The sequence below is a fragment of the Phacochoerus africanus genome, chromosome 1 (assembly GCF_016906955.1).
Source record: "Phacochoerus africanus isolate WHEZ1 chromosome 1, ROS_Pafr_v1, whole genome shotgun sequence".
In the NCBI taxonomy this organism is placed as follows: domain Eukaryota; kingdom Metazoa; phylum Chordata; class Mammalia; order Artiodactyla; family Suidae; genus Phacochoerus; species Phacochoerus africanus.
Window position 1 is genome coordinate 149,049,793 of NC_062544.1, and position 18,619 is coordinate 149,068,411.

Genomic DNA, 18,619 nt, shown 5'->3' on the forward strand with positions numbered 1-18,619 from the left:
GTGGTTCAGTGGTTAACAAACCCAACTAGTATCTATGAGGATGCGGGTTTGATTCTTGGCTTCGCTCAGTGGGTTAAGGATCTGGCGTTGCCATGAGCTGTGGTGTAGGTCGAAGACTCGGCTCAGATCTGGTGTTGCTGTGTCTGTGGTGTAGGCTGGCAGCTGTAGCTCCCATTTGACCCTAGCCTGGGAACTTCCATATGCCTAGGGTGAAGCCCTAAATAGACAAAAGACCTAAAAAAAAAAAAAAAAAAAGAGAGAAAAGAAAGAAAAAGAGGGGAGGAAAAAAAAGTCCCTCCCTGACCACCTTGGCTAAAGTTGCCCCTCCATACCCAGGAACTCTCTATTTTTGCCCTCACCTGCTTTTGTTTTCTGTATAGCTCTTATTTTCCTTATATAATTGGGCCCAAAGGGGCAAGGGCTGTGGATTTCTAGTTCCCTGCTGTGTCCCTACTTTCTGCATTGTCCACTATGGTAGCCAATAGCCATAGGTGCCTATTTAAAATTGATTACAAGTAAACAGAATTAAGAATTTGGTTCCCTCCTGCACTGTTGGTGGGAATGTAAACTGGTACAGCCACCATGGAGAACAGTTTGGAGATACCTTAGAAATCTATACATAGACCTTCCATATGACCCCGCAATCCCACTCTTGGGCATCTATCCGGACAAAACTCTCCTTAAAAGAGACACGTGCACCCGCATGTTCATTGCAGCACTATTCACAATAGCCAGGACATGGAAACAACCCAAATGTTCATCGACAGATGATTGGATTCAGAAGATGTGGTATATATACACAATGGAATACTACTCAGCCATAAAAAAGAATGACATAATGCCATTTGCAGCAACATGGATGGAACTAGAGAATCTCATATGAGTGAAATGAGCCAGAAAGACAAAGACAAATACCATATGATATCACTTATAACTGGAATCTAATATCCAGCACAAATGAACATCTCCTCAGAAAAGAAAATCATGGACTTGGAGAAGAGACTTGTGGCTGCCTGATGGGAGGGGGAGGGAGTGGGAGGGATCGGGAGCTTGGGCTTATCAGACACAACTTAATAGATTTACAAGGAGATCCTGCTGAATAGCATTGAGAACTTTGTCTAGATACTCATGTTGCAACAGAAGAAAGGCTGGGGGAAAAATGTAATTGTAATGTATACATGTAAGGATAACCTGACCCCCTTGCTGTACAGTGGGAAAATAAAAAAAAATAAAATAAAAAATAAAAAAAAAAAAGAATTTGGTTCCTTGGTCACACTAGTCACATTTCAAGTGCTCAATATCCACCTGTAAGCCATGGCCACCATCATGGGCAGTGCAGATGCAGAATATTTCCCACATTACAGAAAGTTCTGTTGGGCAGTGCTGCTTTAACCCAGGAACCCACAGCAACAGATACCCAAGAAGCATGCTATAAAGATTTCTTTTATCCCCATATAATGGGTGAGAAGAACATAGCTGGGAGAGGTTGGATCATTCTCCCAAGACCACACAGTCAGGAAGCAACCCTGCAGGGATTTGAACCCTGGATTGTCTTGTGTGTGCTACTCCCTCTCCCAAGGATGAGCAGCCTCCTGGCTATTTAGGAAAGTTCTGCCACTCTCTTTGTCGTCCCACAGATCCTTCCACCCTGAGCTTGTACATACCTTCAGAGAAACCGTGGGCAGGGTCATATAAGGATTGTTGCCCAGTCTGGGGTCAGTCCTGATTCCATCCTGAACTCATGGGCTGTGTGACTTGCAGCAAGTCCCTTTGCCTCTCTGGGCATTTCTTCCTCAAGGGAAGAAACAGACCGCGATGGCCTGAGGGTTGAGAGTGGCAGGCAGGAGGCCTGGCGCGGCAGACTACACTCCATATTCTGTCTGGCTCTGGGGTAGGCCAGGATGGGGAGCAGGTGGGGGTGGAAGTGCTTTGGTTGGCTAGACTTACACGAGCAGCTCCCTTTTTCTGAATGGCTACCAATGAGAAAGCTGAGGATTAGAGAAGTCAAGTAGTTGGCCAAGGCTTCACAAACGCATCTGGGGTTCGAACCCGAGACTCTCTGGTACCGTGCCTGTCTCCTGAGCAGAGCCGAAGGGACGCACAGGAATAGGGCAGAGGTGTCCGTTGAGAGGTGGTGAGCTCCCCGTCTGTGGGAGTGTGCAAGCCGGTGATGGGCCGTCCGCCGGGGCCCGGACAGCGGCTGGCGCCCGGAGAGACCGCGGAGCCCCTCGCGGGCCCCTTCCGCCTCCCGCAGCGGCGGCCAAGGCCAAGGCGAGCGCGGCGCAGCTGGGCGGGGCGGGGGCTGCTATTTCTGGCCGCAGAGCGCAGCCCGCGCGCGGCGGGGGAGGGGGCCTCGCGCCGCCATATTCTCTCCCGCCGGCGGCCCCGCGGCGCAGCCACCATGAGCACCGCCGCCTTCCACATCTCCAGCCTCCTGGAGAAGATGACATCCAGCGACAAGGACTTCAGGTGCGTCCTGCTGCTCGGCCCCCGCCTCTCCGCCCTGCTCCGAAACCCCCCGCCTTCCCTTCCCCGAGCGCCGGCCCGGCCCCGGGACTCTGCAGCCCCTGCCTCTTCTCTCCGCGTCAGGCTCTCCTCTCCCCGCTTCTTCCAGGCGCCCCCTCCCCGCCTCGGTGCCCCCGGCCCCTGGCCCGCACATGGCCGCCCTGCCCGCTCCGTGACTCCACTCCAGCTGCGTCTCCCACCGTGCAAACTTCAGCCCCTGCCTCCCGTCCCGCATCAGAGCCGCAGCTCGCCCCTCTGCACCCTTCCTCAGCCTCTCCGCTCTTCAGTTGTGCCCAGCCCGCATCTCTCCCCGCAGTGGATGGGTCCAGGCCCTCCACCGCAACCCGCACTGGAGCCCTCGGCCTGTCCTCGAGGATCCCAGCGACTGCTGCCGCTTCTCCGCATTGAAACCCCCTACCTTCCTGGAACCTCAGCCCCCAGGGCTGACTTTGTCATCGTACCCTCAGCTCTGCTCTCTTTTCCTCAAAATCATCCCAGGCCTCCTCCCTGCACTTCCCATTCTCTCCCCTCTTTGGTTTGCTCTGAACCGCCTGAGGGAGGGGGTTGGGCTGGGTGGCTTTGCAGACCCAGGTAGGTGCTGGTTGGGGTGGGGCTTCCAGGTTTTGTAGGCCACTCCCTTTCTGGTCCAGCCTCCTCCTCCTCTGGAAACTAAGGCCCAGAGAGGGGAAAGGCTTTACCCATGGTCACACAGCCAGTTCTGGACGCTCTAAGCTAAAAGAAATCCTCAGACATAACATAGATGACACGCCCATCCATTGAATATTCTGCCGCTTTATCCCTATTTTACAGACAGGGAGAGTGAGGCTCAGGGGCTAAAGGGCCCAGGTGTACTCAGAAAACAAGTGAAGGTCAGTCTAACACAGAGACTGAGATCTTAGCAAGGCCATCTGATTCCAGCCCCCTGACAGGTGAGGAGATCCAGGTCCTACTTTCCTGGTTGGACCCCTGCTTTCTGCAACTCATTCCTCAACACCCCTCAAGAGCCCCCACTTTAGTAGAGCCTCTGAGTCACAGTCCTGAGTTCAGATTCTGCCTGCAACCACTTACTGGCTGTGTGACTCTGGACAAGCTGCTTAATCCCTTTGAGCCTTAGCTTCTGTTTCTATAAAATGAGTATGATAACAGAACCCACCCCGATGGCTGGTGTAAAGATGTAAATGAGTTAATACATGTGGGATGCTTAGATTAGAGGCTGGCCCCAGGTAAGCACTTAATAGTTGGTCATTGTTGTAATTCTGCACACATCAGAAATCAAATCTGCCAGCCCTCTCCCCACTCTGGGCCTTTATCTGGATGTTCTTTGTCTGCCTCTTCATTTCCCCACTTCACCTGACTGGGTCCTACTCAGTTGTCACCTCTTTGAGATGCCTCCTGATACCCAGGCAGGGTAAAGCACCTCCCCGCCCTGTATTTCTGCTGTATCACTTCTTAAGCCAGGGAGACTAAGCACCTGGACCACTGGACCATGTGCTCTCTTTTTGGGTCCCAGAGCCTGTTCTGGGTACACAGTAGGTGCTCAGTGAATGTTTTCCATGTCCAGATTCCCTGCAGTCCACTGTAATCTCATTCAGTCCTCCTGGGTAGTAGTGACTGTTCTTCCTATTCTCCAAAGGCCTGGAGAGGTGATGTGACTTGCCCAAGGTCACACAGCCGGCCAGTGGCCGACAATGAGATCTGCACCACTGTCTAGGGCCTCAAGTCCAAGCTCCAGGAGGGGGAACTGGCCTCCAACTAGAGCCTGAGAAGCCTTTTCAGGCTGCTCTGCCAGCGGCCCTGAGAACACTTAAAACCACCCCAAGCATATGAGGATGGTGTCTATTTTTAAAGTCTAAATACCATGGGAGCTGGGTCCTGCTGACCAGCTGTCCAGGCACCCATGTGGCTGAATGTTTAGCTGAATTGCCTCTAGAGTTTCTCTGGAATGAAACTGAGACTGTGTTACTGTGTCCTGTGGCTTCTGGAGGTGGATGGTGACTGCAAGTGGGGGTCCCAGGCAGGTAGAAGAAGTTTTTGATCCCTGTTGTCCCTGGGCCCCGACTCTGTGGCCAGGGGGCGACTCTGTTCCTACTCAGACTCCAACTGAGGGGTCTTGCAGGAATTTCCACATCATTTCTTTTCTGGCCCCCCTGCAGATTTGGAATTCTCATGCCAGGGATCAGATGCAAGCTGCACTTGCAACCTGTGCTGTAGCTGCAGCAACTCTGGATCCTTTAATCCGCTCTGCCGAGCCAGGGATTGAACCTGCATCTCAGTGCCCCAGAGATGCCACCAATCCTATTGCACTGCAGGGGGACCTCCTCCCACATCATTTCTTGAAAATACAGTCATATTGGTTAATATGGGTTGAGGAGCCAGGAGACATGACTGGTGGGCTGATTCTCTTCCCAACTTGCTGTGCGGTCCTGGGTGGTTCTCACAACCTCTCTGAGTCTAGTTTCCTCATCTACCTCATGCTAAAAGCTGGGTTGTCCTATTGAAACCTCCCCAGGATGTTATGAAGTGGGGCAAAGAAAATTCTCCTTTTATAAATGGAAAAATTGAGGCTGAGAGAGAAGTTAATTGCTCAAGGTCACCCAGGTGATAAGTGGCAGGGCCCGTATATTTACTTAAAGCCAAACTTCAGTGCCCAAGCTCTTATCTACCAAGTGATATATAATCCTGTATACCCTGATTTTACCACCTCCACACACATATGCATCTCAGAGAGTTGTGAGTATCTCAGAGTTCCTGTGTGCAGGAACTTGGGGTATCTGAACACTGAGGCCTATTTCAGAAGGATTGGCTTCTGAGTTTGGATTTCCACACAGCAGTTTGGCCCTGAGCCCTGTTAGGGGCTAACTTTGACCTTCCCTCTCCTCCTGTCCTCAGCTTGCCCCATCGGGCCCTCTTTGAACCTGTTGTTTGCTGGGCCTGGAGTCCCAGAGTTGAACTGACCTCTGTGAGTTCACGGTTTAATGGGGGAGACACTGGTGATCAGGCTTGCAGTGCACTGTGAGAGATGCTATGATGGAGAGGGCCCTCCCCAGGGGAACCGAGTGTGCTTAGAGTGTGCAGGTGAGGAATAAGGCAGGGTGGTCAGAGGAGTCTTCTCTGAGAATGGGACATTTGAGCTGGGCCCTTGACAGATGAATAGGAGTTCTGTAGGTGGAGAAGAAAGAGGAGGGCAGGAGGCCTGTCTTGGGCAAAGGAGCACATCCCTTGGATTGCCTTGCTGGGCTGAGTCTCCCTGAACTGCAGCAGAAACACAGCTTCAGGACCCTGCCTGCCTTCTCTGAACATTGTCTCAGCTGAACAGTCTTAGGAGTTTGTGTGCCTACCCCAGGCCTGTTCTGGCTCAGATTCAGTTTGCTTCCTCCACCTTACCTTGGCTGCTTCTGCAGTGGCCAGGCTCAGAGGTAGGCATAGTGTGCCCTGCCATCCCCTCCTTGCTTTGAACCCAGCTGCCTTCCTTCTCTAGGCAGCTTGAGGCTTATCCCAGCTGTTCAAAATAAATAGCTATGACATCGACAGGGGCCCTCCCTGCAGGGCCCTGGGAGCTACTGTGACATCTAGCAGCAGTCCTGCAAAGGTGAGGCTGGAATCCTACTGTGGCTGATTTTACCATAGGAGGCTTGGGTGTGTGTGGGGGAGGTTCTTGGTGGACTTGCTCAAGCTGGATAAGCAAGGCTGGTGTGAGGAGGCAGAGTGGCCTGATGGGTTTGCAAAGGCTGGATGCTTTCTCTGAGGCTGCTGTGCTCTGAGCCGGACCTCATGGCATCTCCTTGCTGCTCTTACATGCCTGCGGGAGCCAACAAATGGGTGCCATGGGCCTGGGGAGAACCTGGAGAGTGTGTCCCTACAGAAGAAACTTGCTAGAAATGCAAATTTTGGAGTTCCTGCTCTGGCGCAACGGGTCGGCAGCACCTCTGCAGGTTCGATCCCTGACCTGGCACATTGGGTTAAAGGATCCAGTGTTGCTGTAGCTACAGCTTGGATCTGATACCTGGCCTGGGAACTCCATATGTCATGGGATGGCCAAAAGAAAAAAAAAAAAAAGAAAATTTTGGGGCCCCAGCTCAGACTTTTCTGATTCAGCAACCCAGGGCCCAGCAGGGTTTAACAAGCCCAGGAGATGTGGCTGCAGTTTGAAAACCACTGGGGCAGAATCCATTCTCTGAGGTGGGGGTGGGCATGGCTGGCTCCTCTCCATCTGTCAGTAGAGAGGCTTCTTGCTGACTCCTGACTTGGTTGCAAGGTGTCTGTTCGACCTTCTAACCATTATAATCATGGGGGGCACTTACTGACTGCTTCCCATGTGCTAAGCACAACACATACACTATTTAATTTTATCTTCCATACAACGCCACTTTTCAGACAGGTAAAAAAAGGCTCAGAGAGGTGAAATACTTGCCCACATATGCATAAATGGAAGGAGCAGGAGCCACCAGCTTTGAAGCTCTTTGAAACCTTTAGCTGCGATGCTGTGCCCTTGGGCCACCACCTTGGGGCTCTCAGTGTCTCACCTATGGGTCTTCCTATGGTAGCCTGACCGTGGCCACAGCCCAGATGACCACCTTGTCCTGGACTGCCTTTGACTCTTTGTATCAAGGTCTGCTTCTTGGGGAAATCTGAGGTACTAACCAAATCACTGGGGCCCTGGAGCTGCTCACCAGTCCTCCTCTGCCCTCCCTGCCTAGGTTCATGGCCACCAGTGACCTGATGTCAGAGCTGCAGAAGGACTCCATCCAGCTGGACGAGGACAGTGAGCGCAAGGTAGTAAAGATGCTGCTTAGGCTCCTGGAGGACAAGAACGGGGAGGTGCAGAACCTGGCGGTCAAGTGGTGAGTGCTGGCCCTGGTGGGGATGGGAGGGTGCCTGCCCGTGGAAGGGCACCAGGGTCGCCCCTTTCGGGGAAGAATTGCTAAGCAGCTCTGGGAGCACCTTTGCAGCTGGGCAGTACCTTGGTCTGGGTTTCACCAGAAATACACCCTGCAGCAAGGATTCAAGTTTAAGTTTATAGGGGAGGTGATCCCAGGAAACTCCAGTAGGGGGATAGGGAAGTGAGGCAGGGGAGGAAGGAAAGCAGGAAAGCATGTATTATCAAGCAAGTACTGCTGTGGCAAGTGGAGCTTAACACTGCTGGGGACCTCTGGGATGGGATGGGGACATGGTGTAGGACCTGCTCCTAGGGGTGTTCCCACCTACTAGCTCTCCCTGGTTCAGGCTGCTCCAGGTAGGTGGAGGGTTCTGCATTTCCTGGCACCTTCCACCATAGAAAGCCCTCAGGTTTTCCGATGCAGGTGCTGGCAGCTGGGAGGTCAGGCTGGTGTGCGCAGGAGTGGTGAAGATTGAGAGGGCGTGGGGGCCCCAGAGCCTTCGCTGTAGGCATCAGGTGGTCCTGAGACCTTTGCCAGTTAGCCCCAGAGCGGAAAAAGCAAGAAGGGATAGGTGCAGGACGTGGGGCAGGTTGGGGGGTGGAGGGGCTAAGGAATGGCAGGGGTCAACAATCAACAGAGAATTGGAGCACTGCCTCTCAATTGGGGCCAGATCCGGGCATTCTGGGCTGCTAGTGAATTTCACCTTGATCTTGAGAGCAGAGGAATTCAGGAGTATTTCATGCAGGCACAAGACATGTTCAGGTTTGTCGTCTGGGCACATCCTCTGCCGATGGAGATCAGGTGGACTGGTTTCCTACTAGCAGAACCCATAGCCCCTTTTAATAACACATAGTCTGAAATACTCTTTTTTTTTTTTTTGGTCTTTTGTCCTTTTAGGGCCTCCCTCGCACCATATGGAGGTTCCCAGGCTAGGGGTCTCATTGGAGCTGTCCACTGGCCTACTCCACAGCCACAGCAACAGGGGATCCAAGCTGCATCTGTGACCTACACCACAGCTCACGGCAACGCCAGATCCTTACTCCACTGAGCAAGGCCAGGGATTGAACCTGAAACCTCATGGTTCCTAGTCAGATTCATTAACTCCTGAGCCATGATGGGAACTCCCTGAAATACTCTTATCATGAAATGAAATTCAGACATAATAGAACCTACCTCTACATATGATTGCATAACAGTATAAAATGCCCAAAACTGGAGAAGAAAGGAGAAATAGAAGGAATGTAGTTGATAGTATGAAAGCATGTGCTTTGGCATGTAGATACTCAGGCAGGTTGTGTAATGAAGTCATGAGAAGCCTGCACCTGAGGAGTTCCGGTTGTGGCTCAGTGGTTAACAAATCTGACTAGGAACCATGAGGCTGTGGGTTGGATCCCTGGCCTCGCTCAGTGGGTTAAGGATCCAGCGTTGCTGTGAGCTGTGGTGTAGATTGCAGATGCAGCTCAGATCCCACATTGCTGTGGCTGTGGCGTAGGCTGGTGGCTACAGCTCTGATTAGACTCCTAGCCTGGGAACCTCCAAATGCCGCAGGTGTGGCCCTAGAAAAGGCAAAGAAAAAAAAAAAAGCCTGCACCTGAGCGTAGGCGTGCTCTGAGTGCCGAGGCAGGAAGCAGGTGGTGATAGGTGCGGTTGTTGAGGTCTCAGGTATTACAAGTAGCATTGCTCTGATGAGATTTTCAGAAATGGTGACCATCTCCTGGTAAAATTTTCCAGGAAAGCAAAGTACAGTCTTCCTTCGATGTACCTGGTAACTACATTTTTGGAAGTTTTAGAGTATATTTAAAAAGGGTAAAATAGTACCTTGTGCTTATACATAAAATGAAATTAGGTTTTGCACTCAGATAATTATAGAAAGGCTTTTTACCTATGTGAATGCCCAGTGGGATTTTAGAAGCCATAGTGGGCCATGGAACATGGTTTGTTATGTAATGTTGTCTTTCTATCATCCAGACTACGCCCACCCCCGCTTCAATAAAAGTCAGAAGTGCCATCCCACTAGTTATGATGATGATAGAAGACACCCCCACCCTGCCGCCAATAAATTTCCGAAACTCCCCCAGGGGCAGTATCACCCTTGCCAGGAACCTGTGCTATAGGAGATAGAGTGGGAGGACCTGTGATTACTTGGATGGAGAAAGAAGTCAAGAATTTGCAAACCGGTGTGCACTGCAGCCACTTGGGACCCCTGTTTAAACTGTGTGCTCCCCATCCAGGGCTTCTGATCCTGGAGGGGGCTGGGGTGGCCGATGAGGATAACACACCTGGAAATCTGCATTCTAAAGCTCACCCTCTGAGAACCAGCCTTAGGTCAGAGGATCCCAGCCTTGACCACACTGTTGGAATCATCTGGAGAATTAAAAAAAGCTCCCCAGTGTCCAGGCCACACCTGTAGCCAATTAACTCAGAATCGCTGGAGCTGCCACCTGGGTACCAATTCCTTAAAAGGCCCCAGGCACTTTGCATTTTAACTGGGATTTCGAAGTTAGGGCTGAAAACCAGCGTGTCTGGTGTGGTTCTTAAACTTTACTGTGCATGTGAATCCCCTGAGGATTTTTGCTGAACCACAAATTCTGGTTTAGTAGCTCAGGTAGGACCTGAGCTTCTGTATTTCTGACAAGTTCCAGGAAGTGCTGATGATGCAGATGTGTGACCACACTTGGAGAAGCAAGACTCTAATGCAGAGGTTCCTGCAGTGTGGTCCTTGGACCGCCAGCAGCAACTGGGAACTTGCTAGAAATGTAAATTCTCAGGCCCCACCTAGACCCCCTAAATCTAAAAATCTGAGGTGGGGCCCAGCAAGGTGTATTTTAACAAATTTTCCTGGAGAGTCTAATCCACACGCAAGTTTGAGAACCTTGCTCTCTTGGTCTTCTTTGGTTTCCAGCTGAGGTTAATGGGTTCGATGGTTTGGCCATTTACTGAGCTGCAAAGCCTGGAAGGAGGTGCAGGTTTGGGATAATATTGGCACGTCTCTTTCTGGCAAAATTGAGAGTCCCCTTTGATTTGGGGCCTCTTCCTTAGCACATGTAGCCCCACAGTCAGGAGGGTACACAGGGGCAGCCTGACTCAGGCTGAACCTGGGCTTTTAGACCGCCTCCCTCCCCGTCTCAGCCTGGGGCCTCTGGTGGGCAAAGTGAAGGAGTACCAGGTAGAGACCATCGTGGATGCCCTCTGTGCCAACATGCGTTCGGACAAGGAGCAGCTTCGGGACATCGCGGGCATCGGCCTCAAGACCGTGCTGTCGGAGCTCCCCCCTGCAGCCACAGGTACCCAAGGCCCAGGGACTGGGTGCTCTTTTTATTTGTCCTAGGTTGTGATTAAATAAACTGAGGTTCAGAGAGGTGAAGGGACTTATCCAAGGCCAATCAGCTAGTGAGTGTCAGGGAATTCAGACCCAGGTCTATTTAACTTCATGGCTCTGTTTCAGGGATGCTTTTAGCTGCTAGTAATGGCAGACAGCTTAGTAGAAGTAGTAGGGGGCTGCTTTTCTCACATAATTGTGGAGGAATCAGCCACTCCATTTTTGCAGCAATTCATTTATTTATTTTATGGCCACAGCTGCAGCATATGGAAGTTCCCAGGGCCAGAGACTGAATCCGAGCCTCAGCTGCAGCATCACCGGATCCACCACATCCTTTAACACACTGCCCTGGGCTGGAGATAAACCCACCCTTCTGCAGTTACCTGAGCCACTGCAGTTAGGTTCTTAACCCACTGCACCACAGCAGGAACTCCTGCAGCAATTCATTTAGAAGCTCAATTAGGACAAGGCTGAGGTCTCTGCTCATGTCTCTTGCCCTCTGTAAGAAAAGCCCATGATCCCCAGAAGACTTTGACCTGCATCTCACTGGCCAGAATGAGGTCACCTGGCCCCTCCTGGCAGCAAGGGAGTCTAGGAAAGAAGTGCATAACTTCTCCTGCCTCCCCACTGGAAGGTAGAAGGCAGAAGGCTCAGGTGTGGGGTGAATCAGCCAGCAGGAAGGCTCTCAGTTCTTTAGCTTCCCAAATGTCTCTTTTAGTTTCAGACTCTGGTCAAACCATGGACCACTTAAGCCCTGGCTTCCCTGGTCAGCAGGATTTGGGAGATGCGGGGTCAGAAACACAACCAGAGCACAGGCCAACCACAAGTGGGGGCCAGCCCTGGGCTTCACTGTGCCTTCTTTGTGCTCTGTGCAGGCTCTGGCCTGGCAACCAACGTGTGCCGGAAGATCACAGGCCAGCTCACCAGTGCCATCGCTCAGCAGGAGGATGTGGCTGTGCAGCTGGAAGCCCTGGACATCCTCTCTGACATGCTAAGCAGGTGTGGGAGGCCACCCTGGGCATGGAGGAAGGGGGAGGGGGTGGGGGGGGGCAGGAAGGGACCCACATTCTCAAAGCCAGCAATTTCTGTGCCCCAGGCCCTGTGTGCAGGGCTCCTTAATCGTCCCAGCAGTGTCCTAGGAGCACTCATTTGTCACAATTTTATGGACTCTGAGAGGTGATGTGAACTGCTGGAAGTCATAGCAAATGGCAGAACTAAGGCGTTGAATTCATAGCAGGAGTTCCTGCATGTTCATCCTCTCCCTCATCCTTCTGTCTTTTTTTTTTTTTTTTTCTTCTCTTGAAGTAACATAGCTGAGCCCATGTTTAAAATTGCACGGCAGCTTTTTAAAGGAGTCATTCATTCAGCCTCCTGAGATTTGAGCACCTACCAGAAAAATATCAGGTGCTAGACTAGTACTGGGAATGTGGTGTTGAGCAGACTTGGCCACCCCTAAGGAAGAGCTCACAGTCATATGAAACTGAATGGAGTATGAACAACAGTACAGATAAGAGCAGGGCTCACAGGATCTTGGAGGAGGAGCCCCTTGCCCAGCTGGGGGATGGGGAACCTTCTGAGAGAGGGTCCAGTCAACTGAGCCTTCAAGGGTGGGCAGGACCTGGCCAGGTGTGGGAGGCCATAAGGGGGACACCGGATGGGGAGGCCGTCCTCCGCCCAGAGGCTGGAGGAGACATGAGGTCCCAGGGTTGTACAGGGAGTCGTGGTGTGTCAGGAGGGGCAGGTGTGGAGAGACGAGGGCTGGGCAGGAACTGGGGGGGGGGTGACTAAAGAATCCTGGAGGTGTGAGGAGCCCATGAAAGGGTTCTCAGCAGGGGCTGAGGAGTGCCCTAGGCATATCTGTGTGTTCTAGATACTCTTTCTATCATTGTGTGCACCGAGATGGGATGGGGGGTCACACGGGCAGGGGGATGACTTAGGAGGCTTTGGCAGGCAGGTGAATTCAGGTTGTGTTTAGGAGGTAGGTGCCACAGGGCTTCGAGTGGATGAGAGGCCGACTCAAAGCTGACACCCAGGGGTCTGGCTTTCCTAACTGTGGGCACAGACACAGGGCCACTGGGTGTGGGGGTGTGCCCCAGGAGCAGTGTGTGGGGAGAAAGGTGATGGGTTCACTTTGGGGCACATTGAATTGGAGGTGCCTGGGAGCCACCTGCTCAACTGAAAACTCCCTAGGGCAGGCCCCAGGGCCAGAGTCCATCTTGCCCAGCAGAGCTTCTAGCCCAGGCCATGTCACATAGGTGAACAAGTAAACAAATGAAACCCAGGATGGAGGTCTGGGCTGGACAGAGAGAGATGGGAGGACAAGGTCATTGTGTTGGTGTGGAATGAGAGAGAAAATGGTTTCAGGATGCGTATGGGACAGGAAAAGCACAGACTTGGTTTGAAGGTGGCATAGAAGCTGCTCAGGTGGGCAGGGGCTGCGTTCTGCCTGTGTGGAAACCATTCTCCACTGTTGCCTCTGGCCTGGAGCCCAGAGCTCAGCCTATCGGAATGGCACTGGGGAGCCACTGAAGGAGTTAGAGGTATGCTTTAGATCACTCTGGCCTCGGTGAGGGGGAATGAGGGAGGATGGACCTTGAGGCAAGGCCCAGACTCCCAGGAAGTCAGAACGGATTCCATGGGTCCTCCACACCTCAGTCCCACCTGGCCTTCTATCCAGGTTGGGAGCCTGGACACGTGGGTCCAAGTCCTGGCCTTGCATTTCTTGGCTGGGTGAGCTTGAGAAAGTCCCATCCCCTCTCTGCTTCCTCTGGTGTGATAATAATAATGACTTCATACAGTAGCAGGAGTCTTTCCGTTTACCAAGGCCATGGGTTTGTCATAAATCGGGGAGGAGGCCAGGAGTTGGTGCGAAAGGGGAGGTGCCTGGCCCAGGTTGCCCACTGGGTGAGCCCTGCCTGACGCTCCCTCTGGCTCACCAGGCTGGGCGCCCCACTGGGCGCCTTCCACGCCAGCCTCCTGCACTGTCTGCTGCCTCAGCTGAGCAGCCCGCGCCTGGCCGTGCGCAAGCGGGCGGTGGGGGCGCTGGGCCACCTGGCGGCTGCCTGCAGTACCGACCTCTTCACTGAGCTCGCTGACCACCTGCTGGACCGGCTGCCTGGCCCGCGTGCGCCCACCAGCCCCGCAGCCCTCCGCACCGTGATCCAGTGTTTGGGCAGTGTCGGCCGCCAGGCAGGCCACCGCCTCGGTAAGGGGGGGCGGGGCCCCATGGTGGGGGGTGGGGCGCGGCACCTCCTTGGTTGGGGGTGTGGTTGAGGTGGGGGTGCTGGGGAGCGGTGGAGCCTGGGAGGGCCCAAGGTAAGGGGGCGTGGCCGAAGCGCCTAGAAGAGGAAGGGCTGGCTTCTGAGCTCTACCCTGAGGCTCAAGCAGGTAATTTCAAGTCAGACTTAACATGTTTTATCGTCCTATTCTGATAATTATACCTTAATAACAGCTCAGGTTATTAACAAACCAGGTTTTAATTATAAAAAATTTTATTGGGTAATGACGTATGTGTAATAAACCACACTACTTAAAGTGGACAATTCAGTGTGTTTCGACCTTTTTGTACACACATGAAACTACCACTGCACTCAAGATACAGAACTTTTCCATCTCCCCCCAAAGTTTCCTTGTGCCTCTTTGTAGTCCATCCCCCCTCTAAACCTGTCTAGGCAACCACAGATCTGCTTCCTGTCACCATTTATAGAAATGGAATCCTGCAGTCAAACACCTTAGAGTTAGTTCGGGCTAGAATAAGGCAGTGCAGGTAGAGTGGCCAAGGTCTGCCCTCCCTCCCCTCTGGCTTTCTCACTGCAAGGGACCTTACAAGCACACATGGAGCCCCTTGCCTGCAGTCCATGCTCTGTCCACATCCCCCCAAACAGCAGCCACCCCTTGGCCACCCTGGGGAGCATCGACCTGGGGAAGAGGCCTGCACAGGACTGGACAAGGGTTCAGGGCCAGCTAGGCAGGAAGTGGGGAAGGGTATGACTGGAGAAGGGCAAGGGCAGAATCCTTCTAAAGCCCAGGGACTAGGCAGGGGCCCCTCTTGCCTGGTGTTTAAGGGCAGTGTGTGTCTCCCCACGGTCCTCATCCAGGGCTGCAGCCTAATGAAGGAAATGAGGCAAGAACATGAGTAGTTTCAACAACAGAAGCTACTTCCTGAGGGCCTGCTCTGTGCCAGGACCTGGGTGGAGACCTTTATATGTATCTTATCATTAATCTTAACAAAATCTCTGCCTGGTAGGCATTGTTATCCCTACTGTGAAGATGAGTGGAATGAGGTTAAAGAAACTTGACGTGCCGTGCCCAAGGTCCCACAGCTTGCAGGTGGCCGAGTCAGGGCTAGAACCCACACCTGCTTGACTCTGAAGCCTCTAAGTTTAGTTTGCAGCAGCCAGGGCTACAGGTGCAGGCACAGGCGGGGTGCATCGGGCTGGGGGAGCCTGGGAGAGGGTCTGGCCTCACGTCGGTGACCCACCTGGCCCTGCAGGGGCTCACCTGGACCGGCTGGTGCCCTTGGTGGAGGAGTTCTGCAACCTGGACGATGATGAGCTTCGGGAGTCCTGCCTCCAGGCCTTTGAGGCCTTCCTGAGGAAGTAGGTGCAGCGGGGTTGGGGGGTGGGGGTTCTGGAAGTGGGGGCCCCAGGGTTTCTTTGAGAAATTGTGCAGATAGGTGGGGGCAGGATCCTGGGCTGAAAGCAGTCAGATCTTAGGACTCACCACTGGGCCCCACCCCCTACCATGTCCTGTGGGTCCATCGGAACCTCCCATTTCCACTCCACAGGTGCCCCAAGGAGATGGGCCCTCACGTGCCCAACGTGACCAGCCTCTGCCTTCAGTACATAAAGCACGACCCCAACTATAACTATGACAGTGACGAGGACGAGGAGCAGATGGAGACGGAGGATAGTGAATTCAGTGAGCAAGGTGGGTGCCCAGCTTGTTTTGGGGCTGGTGGGCGAAAATAGGTGCAGCCTTCCTGGGAGTCCCCCAGCCAAAGACAAGGGCCACAGGTTGTGCCCCCATCCTGATCCCAGCTTTTCCTCAGGCTCCAGCCCCACCTTCAGAATTCTGGACCCTTCGTGGTCCCCACACACTCTGCTTGCACAGATCACAAGATGATGGTAATTGCTGTTATTTCCTGAGCATCTACTAAGGTCTTAAGCACTCTTTTATTTCATGTTCCTTCCAGTGACCCTAGGAAACCAAGTGCTTGGTATCATCCCCATATTTCAGACAAGGACACTGAGACTTAAGAGATTTGCCCAAGATAACACAGCTAGGAAGAGGCATAGCTGGAACTGGGAGCCATGTCTGCCAGACCCCTCCACCTCTATGCTGCCATCTTTGTACCCATTTTGTTATGGCTTCCAAGAGCCAATGCTTTAAGCCAGCAGAGTGAAGCTCTAATGGTGGAATAACTGGCACTGACAGGAGAGAGACGTGCATGGGGGATAGACTTGATGGCTTCTTTCCTTCTGTGACTGTGCTGGCCTAAAAAGACCAAAAAAAAAAAAAAAAAAACCCAAAGATCTATCAAAGGAGATATCTGCTAAACTGACAAGACGCATCTGGGGGCCCATCTACGTGGCCCACCATGGCTGGTCCAGATGCAGTCATTGCTCGAAGAGTCTTGAGTCGTCTACAGGGCAAAGTGGGTAGGAGCATGTTAGCCTGAGCCTGTGCCTGGTGGGACACCCCCTCTCCCCGCAAGCCTCCTGTGTGTCTCCTCAGGTGGGTGAGTGGGCCCTGTAGGTCTGACTCAGCTCTGCTATTTCTAGCTTTGTGTCCTCAGGAGCGTCTTTCACCCTCTCTGAGCCTTATTCTTCTCATCTATAAAAGGGGGCTCAAGACACATTCATTCCTGGGGCGAGATGAAGACTTGACCTCTGCCCTCTCTGGGGACCTTGAAAAGTAGAAAGCCACACAGACCCACCTTTTCCTTGTTAGTAGTCCCACTTGGAAGCCAAAATCAGGACCCTTGAGTGGGAAGGTGGAGGGGGGCCTAGACCTCTTCCATCCGGGATCCCAGTAAATGAAGCATCACACAGCCTGTCCTGAAACCAAAGGATGGGCCTTGTACCCCAAATGGATTAACTAGGTCCATTGAAGGATTTAGCTGTCAGTTTTCTCCCTGGTGTAGTCAAAACAACAAAGGGTCTGGAGGCAGAGGGAAGACCATAGTTCCACTCCATCTCCTGTGTCCTGGGGTGAGCTACTTCCCGTTGCTTCCTTTCACAATGTCATTGTGAGGCTAAAGTGAGGTTGGCCTGGTGCCATCCCTAGCACACAGCAGGTGTCCATTAAATGGTAGGTAAGTTCCTAACAGTTACAGATAGTGACCATGCGATGCTGTGGCCCCACCCCCTTCTTACTCCTCCTCCTGGGGGCCCTCCGGGGTGGGCCAGCGGTTCCCCTGCTCAGTGTGCAGGGCTCCACGGGTGTCTGGTTCCCGCCCCAGAGAGTGAGGATGAGTACAGCGATGACGACGACATGAGCTGGAAGGTGCGCCGGGCGGCGGCCAAGTGCCTGGCAGCCTTGATCGGCTCGCGGCCGGACCTGCTGCATGACTTCCACTGCACCCTGGCGCCTGTGCTTATCCGCCGCTTCAAGGAACGCGAGGAGAATGTTAAGGCCGACGTGTTCGGGGCTTACATCGTGCTGCTGCGGCAGACGCGGCCCCCAAAGGGCTGGCTGGAGGGCGTGGAGGAACCCACCCAGACCGGCAGCAACCTCCACATACTTCGAGGACAGGTGTGCCTGCCTGCCCCTCCCTCCTGCTCCCTCCTGCTCCCAGCCCCTCCCTCCTTCATCTTCCCAGCGTCCCACCCGCCCCCCCATCCATCCACTGAAGTGTACCTATGAAGCACCTGCTGTGGGCCCCGCACTGTGTACTAAGTGCCAGGACACAGCAAGTGAAGTCCCCATCCCGGGACAAAACGGTCTCAGGGCAGACAGGCAGTAGGGCAGGCAGGGTTCCAGGCCATAGGGTTCAGGTTCACTCTCAGAGCATGGAAGCCACAGAAGGGGAACTGTGAGGTCCTACTTACATTTGGAAAAGTTCACTCTGGCTGCTGTGTGGGGAATGGATTGTAATGGGCTGGGACCCACAGAAGGCAGCCACAGCTGTTCAGATGAAAGAGTGGGGTCAAAGGGGGTGGAGAGGAACTTTCAGACTTGAGAGGTAGTTTGGGGTTTGCAGATGCAGGTGGAGGGTGAGAGGCAGGGAGGTGCCGTGTGGCTTCTGGGCTCTGTCTAAAGCTTGAAGTACCATCCCCCGAGATGATGAAAGGGGTGTGTCTAGAGTTCTGGACGTGTACCTCTAAGGTCCCTGTTGGATGCCTGAGTCAAGATGTTGGGTGGGCAGTTAGCACAAGAAGTCTGATGTCAGAGATGTAGATCTGGAAGCCATTGCTGCACTGGAATCCAGAATTTGGGGAATGGATGAGCTCATCCCGGGAGAGAATCTAGCTGGGGAAGGGAAGGGGGCCTTCCTGAGTGTGGGAATGAGAACCACACTGCCTGGCGACTTTGAGCAAGTTCCTTGAACTCTGCCTGTTTCTGTACAGCAGGCACAGGAATAGTACCAGCCTCAGAGGGTGAGTGTGGTGCCTGGTACGGAAAGGTGGGATGGAGTGCTTTTCCCCACAGGCCTGTGTCTGAGCAAAGCCCCCAGTAGGTTCCTGGGTGGTCAGTGACCTCCCCCTACCTATCCTCAGGTGCCTCTTGTGATCAAGGCCCTTCAGCGGCAGCTTAAAGATCGGAGTATCAGGGCCCGCCAGGGGTGCTTCAGCCTCCTCACCGAGCTGGCGGGTGTCCTCCCGGGCAGCCTGGCAGAACACATGCCCGTGCTGGTAGCAGGTAGGATGGACCAGAACCGGTGTCAGCTCTTCTGGGCCTCTTCCAAAATCCCTAG

The 18,619-nt window shown here is 53.3% G+C and overlaps 1 protein-coding gene across 3 annotated transcripts in view; it reads left to right on the forward strand.

Moving 5' to 3' along the window:
* The first annotated feature begins 2,326 nt into the window (after window positions 1-2,326).
* The window catches only part of CAND2 (cullin associated and neddylation dissociated 2 (putative)), a 28,397-nt gene continuing 12,104 nt past the window's right edge, over window positions 2,327-18,619 (forward strand). Inside the window, exons 1-10 of one of the 3 annotated variants that reach the window (XM_047781322.1) lie at window positions 2,428-2,469; window positions 5,984-6,094; window positions 7,203-7,346; window positions 10,512-10,666; window positions 11,577-11,700; window positions 13,641-13,906; window positions 15,194-15,299; window positions 15,488-15,630; window positions 17,165-17,457; window positions 18,423-18,564. In XM_047781322.1, coding sequence (XP_047637278.1) covers window positions 7,207-7,346; window positions 10,512-10,666; window positions 11,577-11,700; window positions 13,641-13,906; window positions 15,194-15,299; window positions 15,488-15,630; window positions 17,165-17,457; window positions 18,423-18,564 — 1,369 coding nt within the window. In that variant the 5' untranslated portion in view covers window positions 2,428-2,469; window positions 5,984-6,094; window positions 7,203-7,206. Of the gene's footprint in view, window positions 2,470-5,983; window positions 6,095-7,202; window positions 7,347-10,489; window positions 10,667-11,576; window positions 11,701-13,640; window positions 13,907-15,193; window positions 15,300-15,487; window positions 15,631-17,164; window positions 17,458-18,422; window positions 18,565-18,619 lie in introns of those variants that run through there. The other 2 variants (XM_047781314.1, XM_047781328.1) reach the window with 2 other exon arrangements.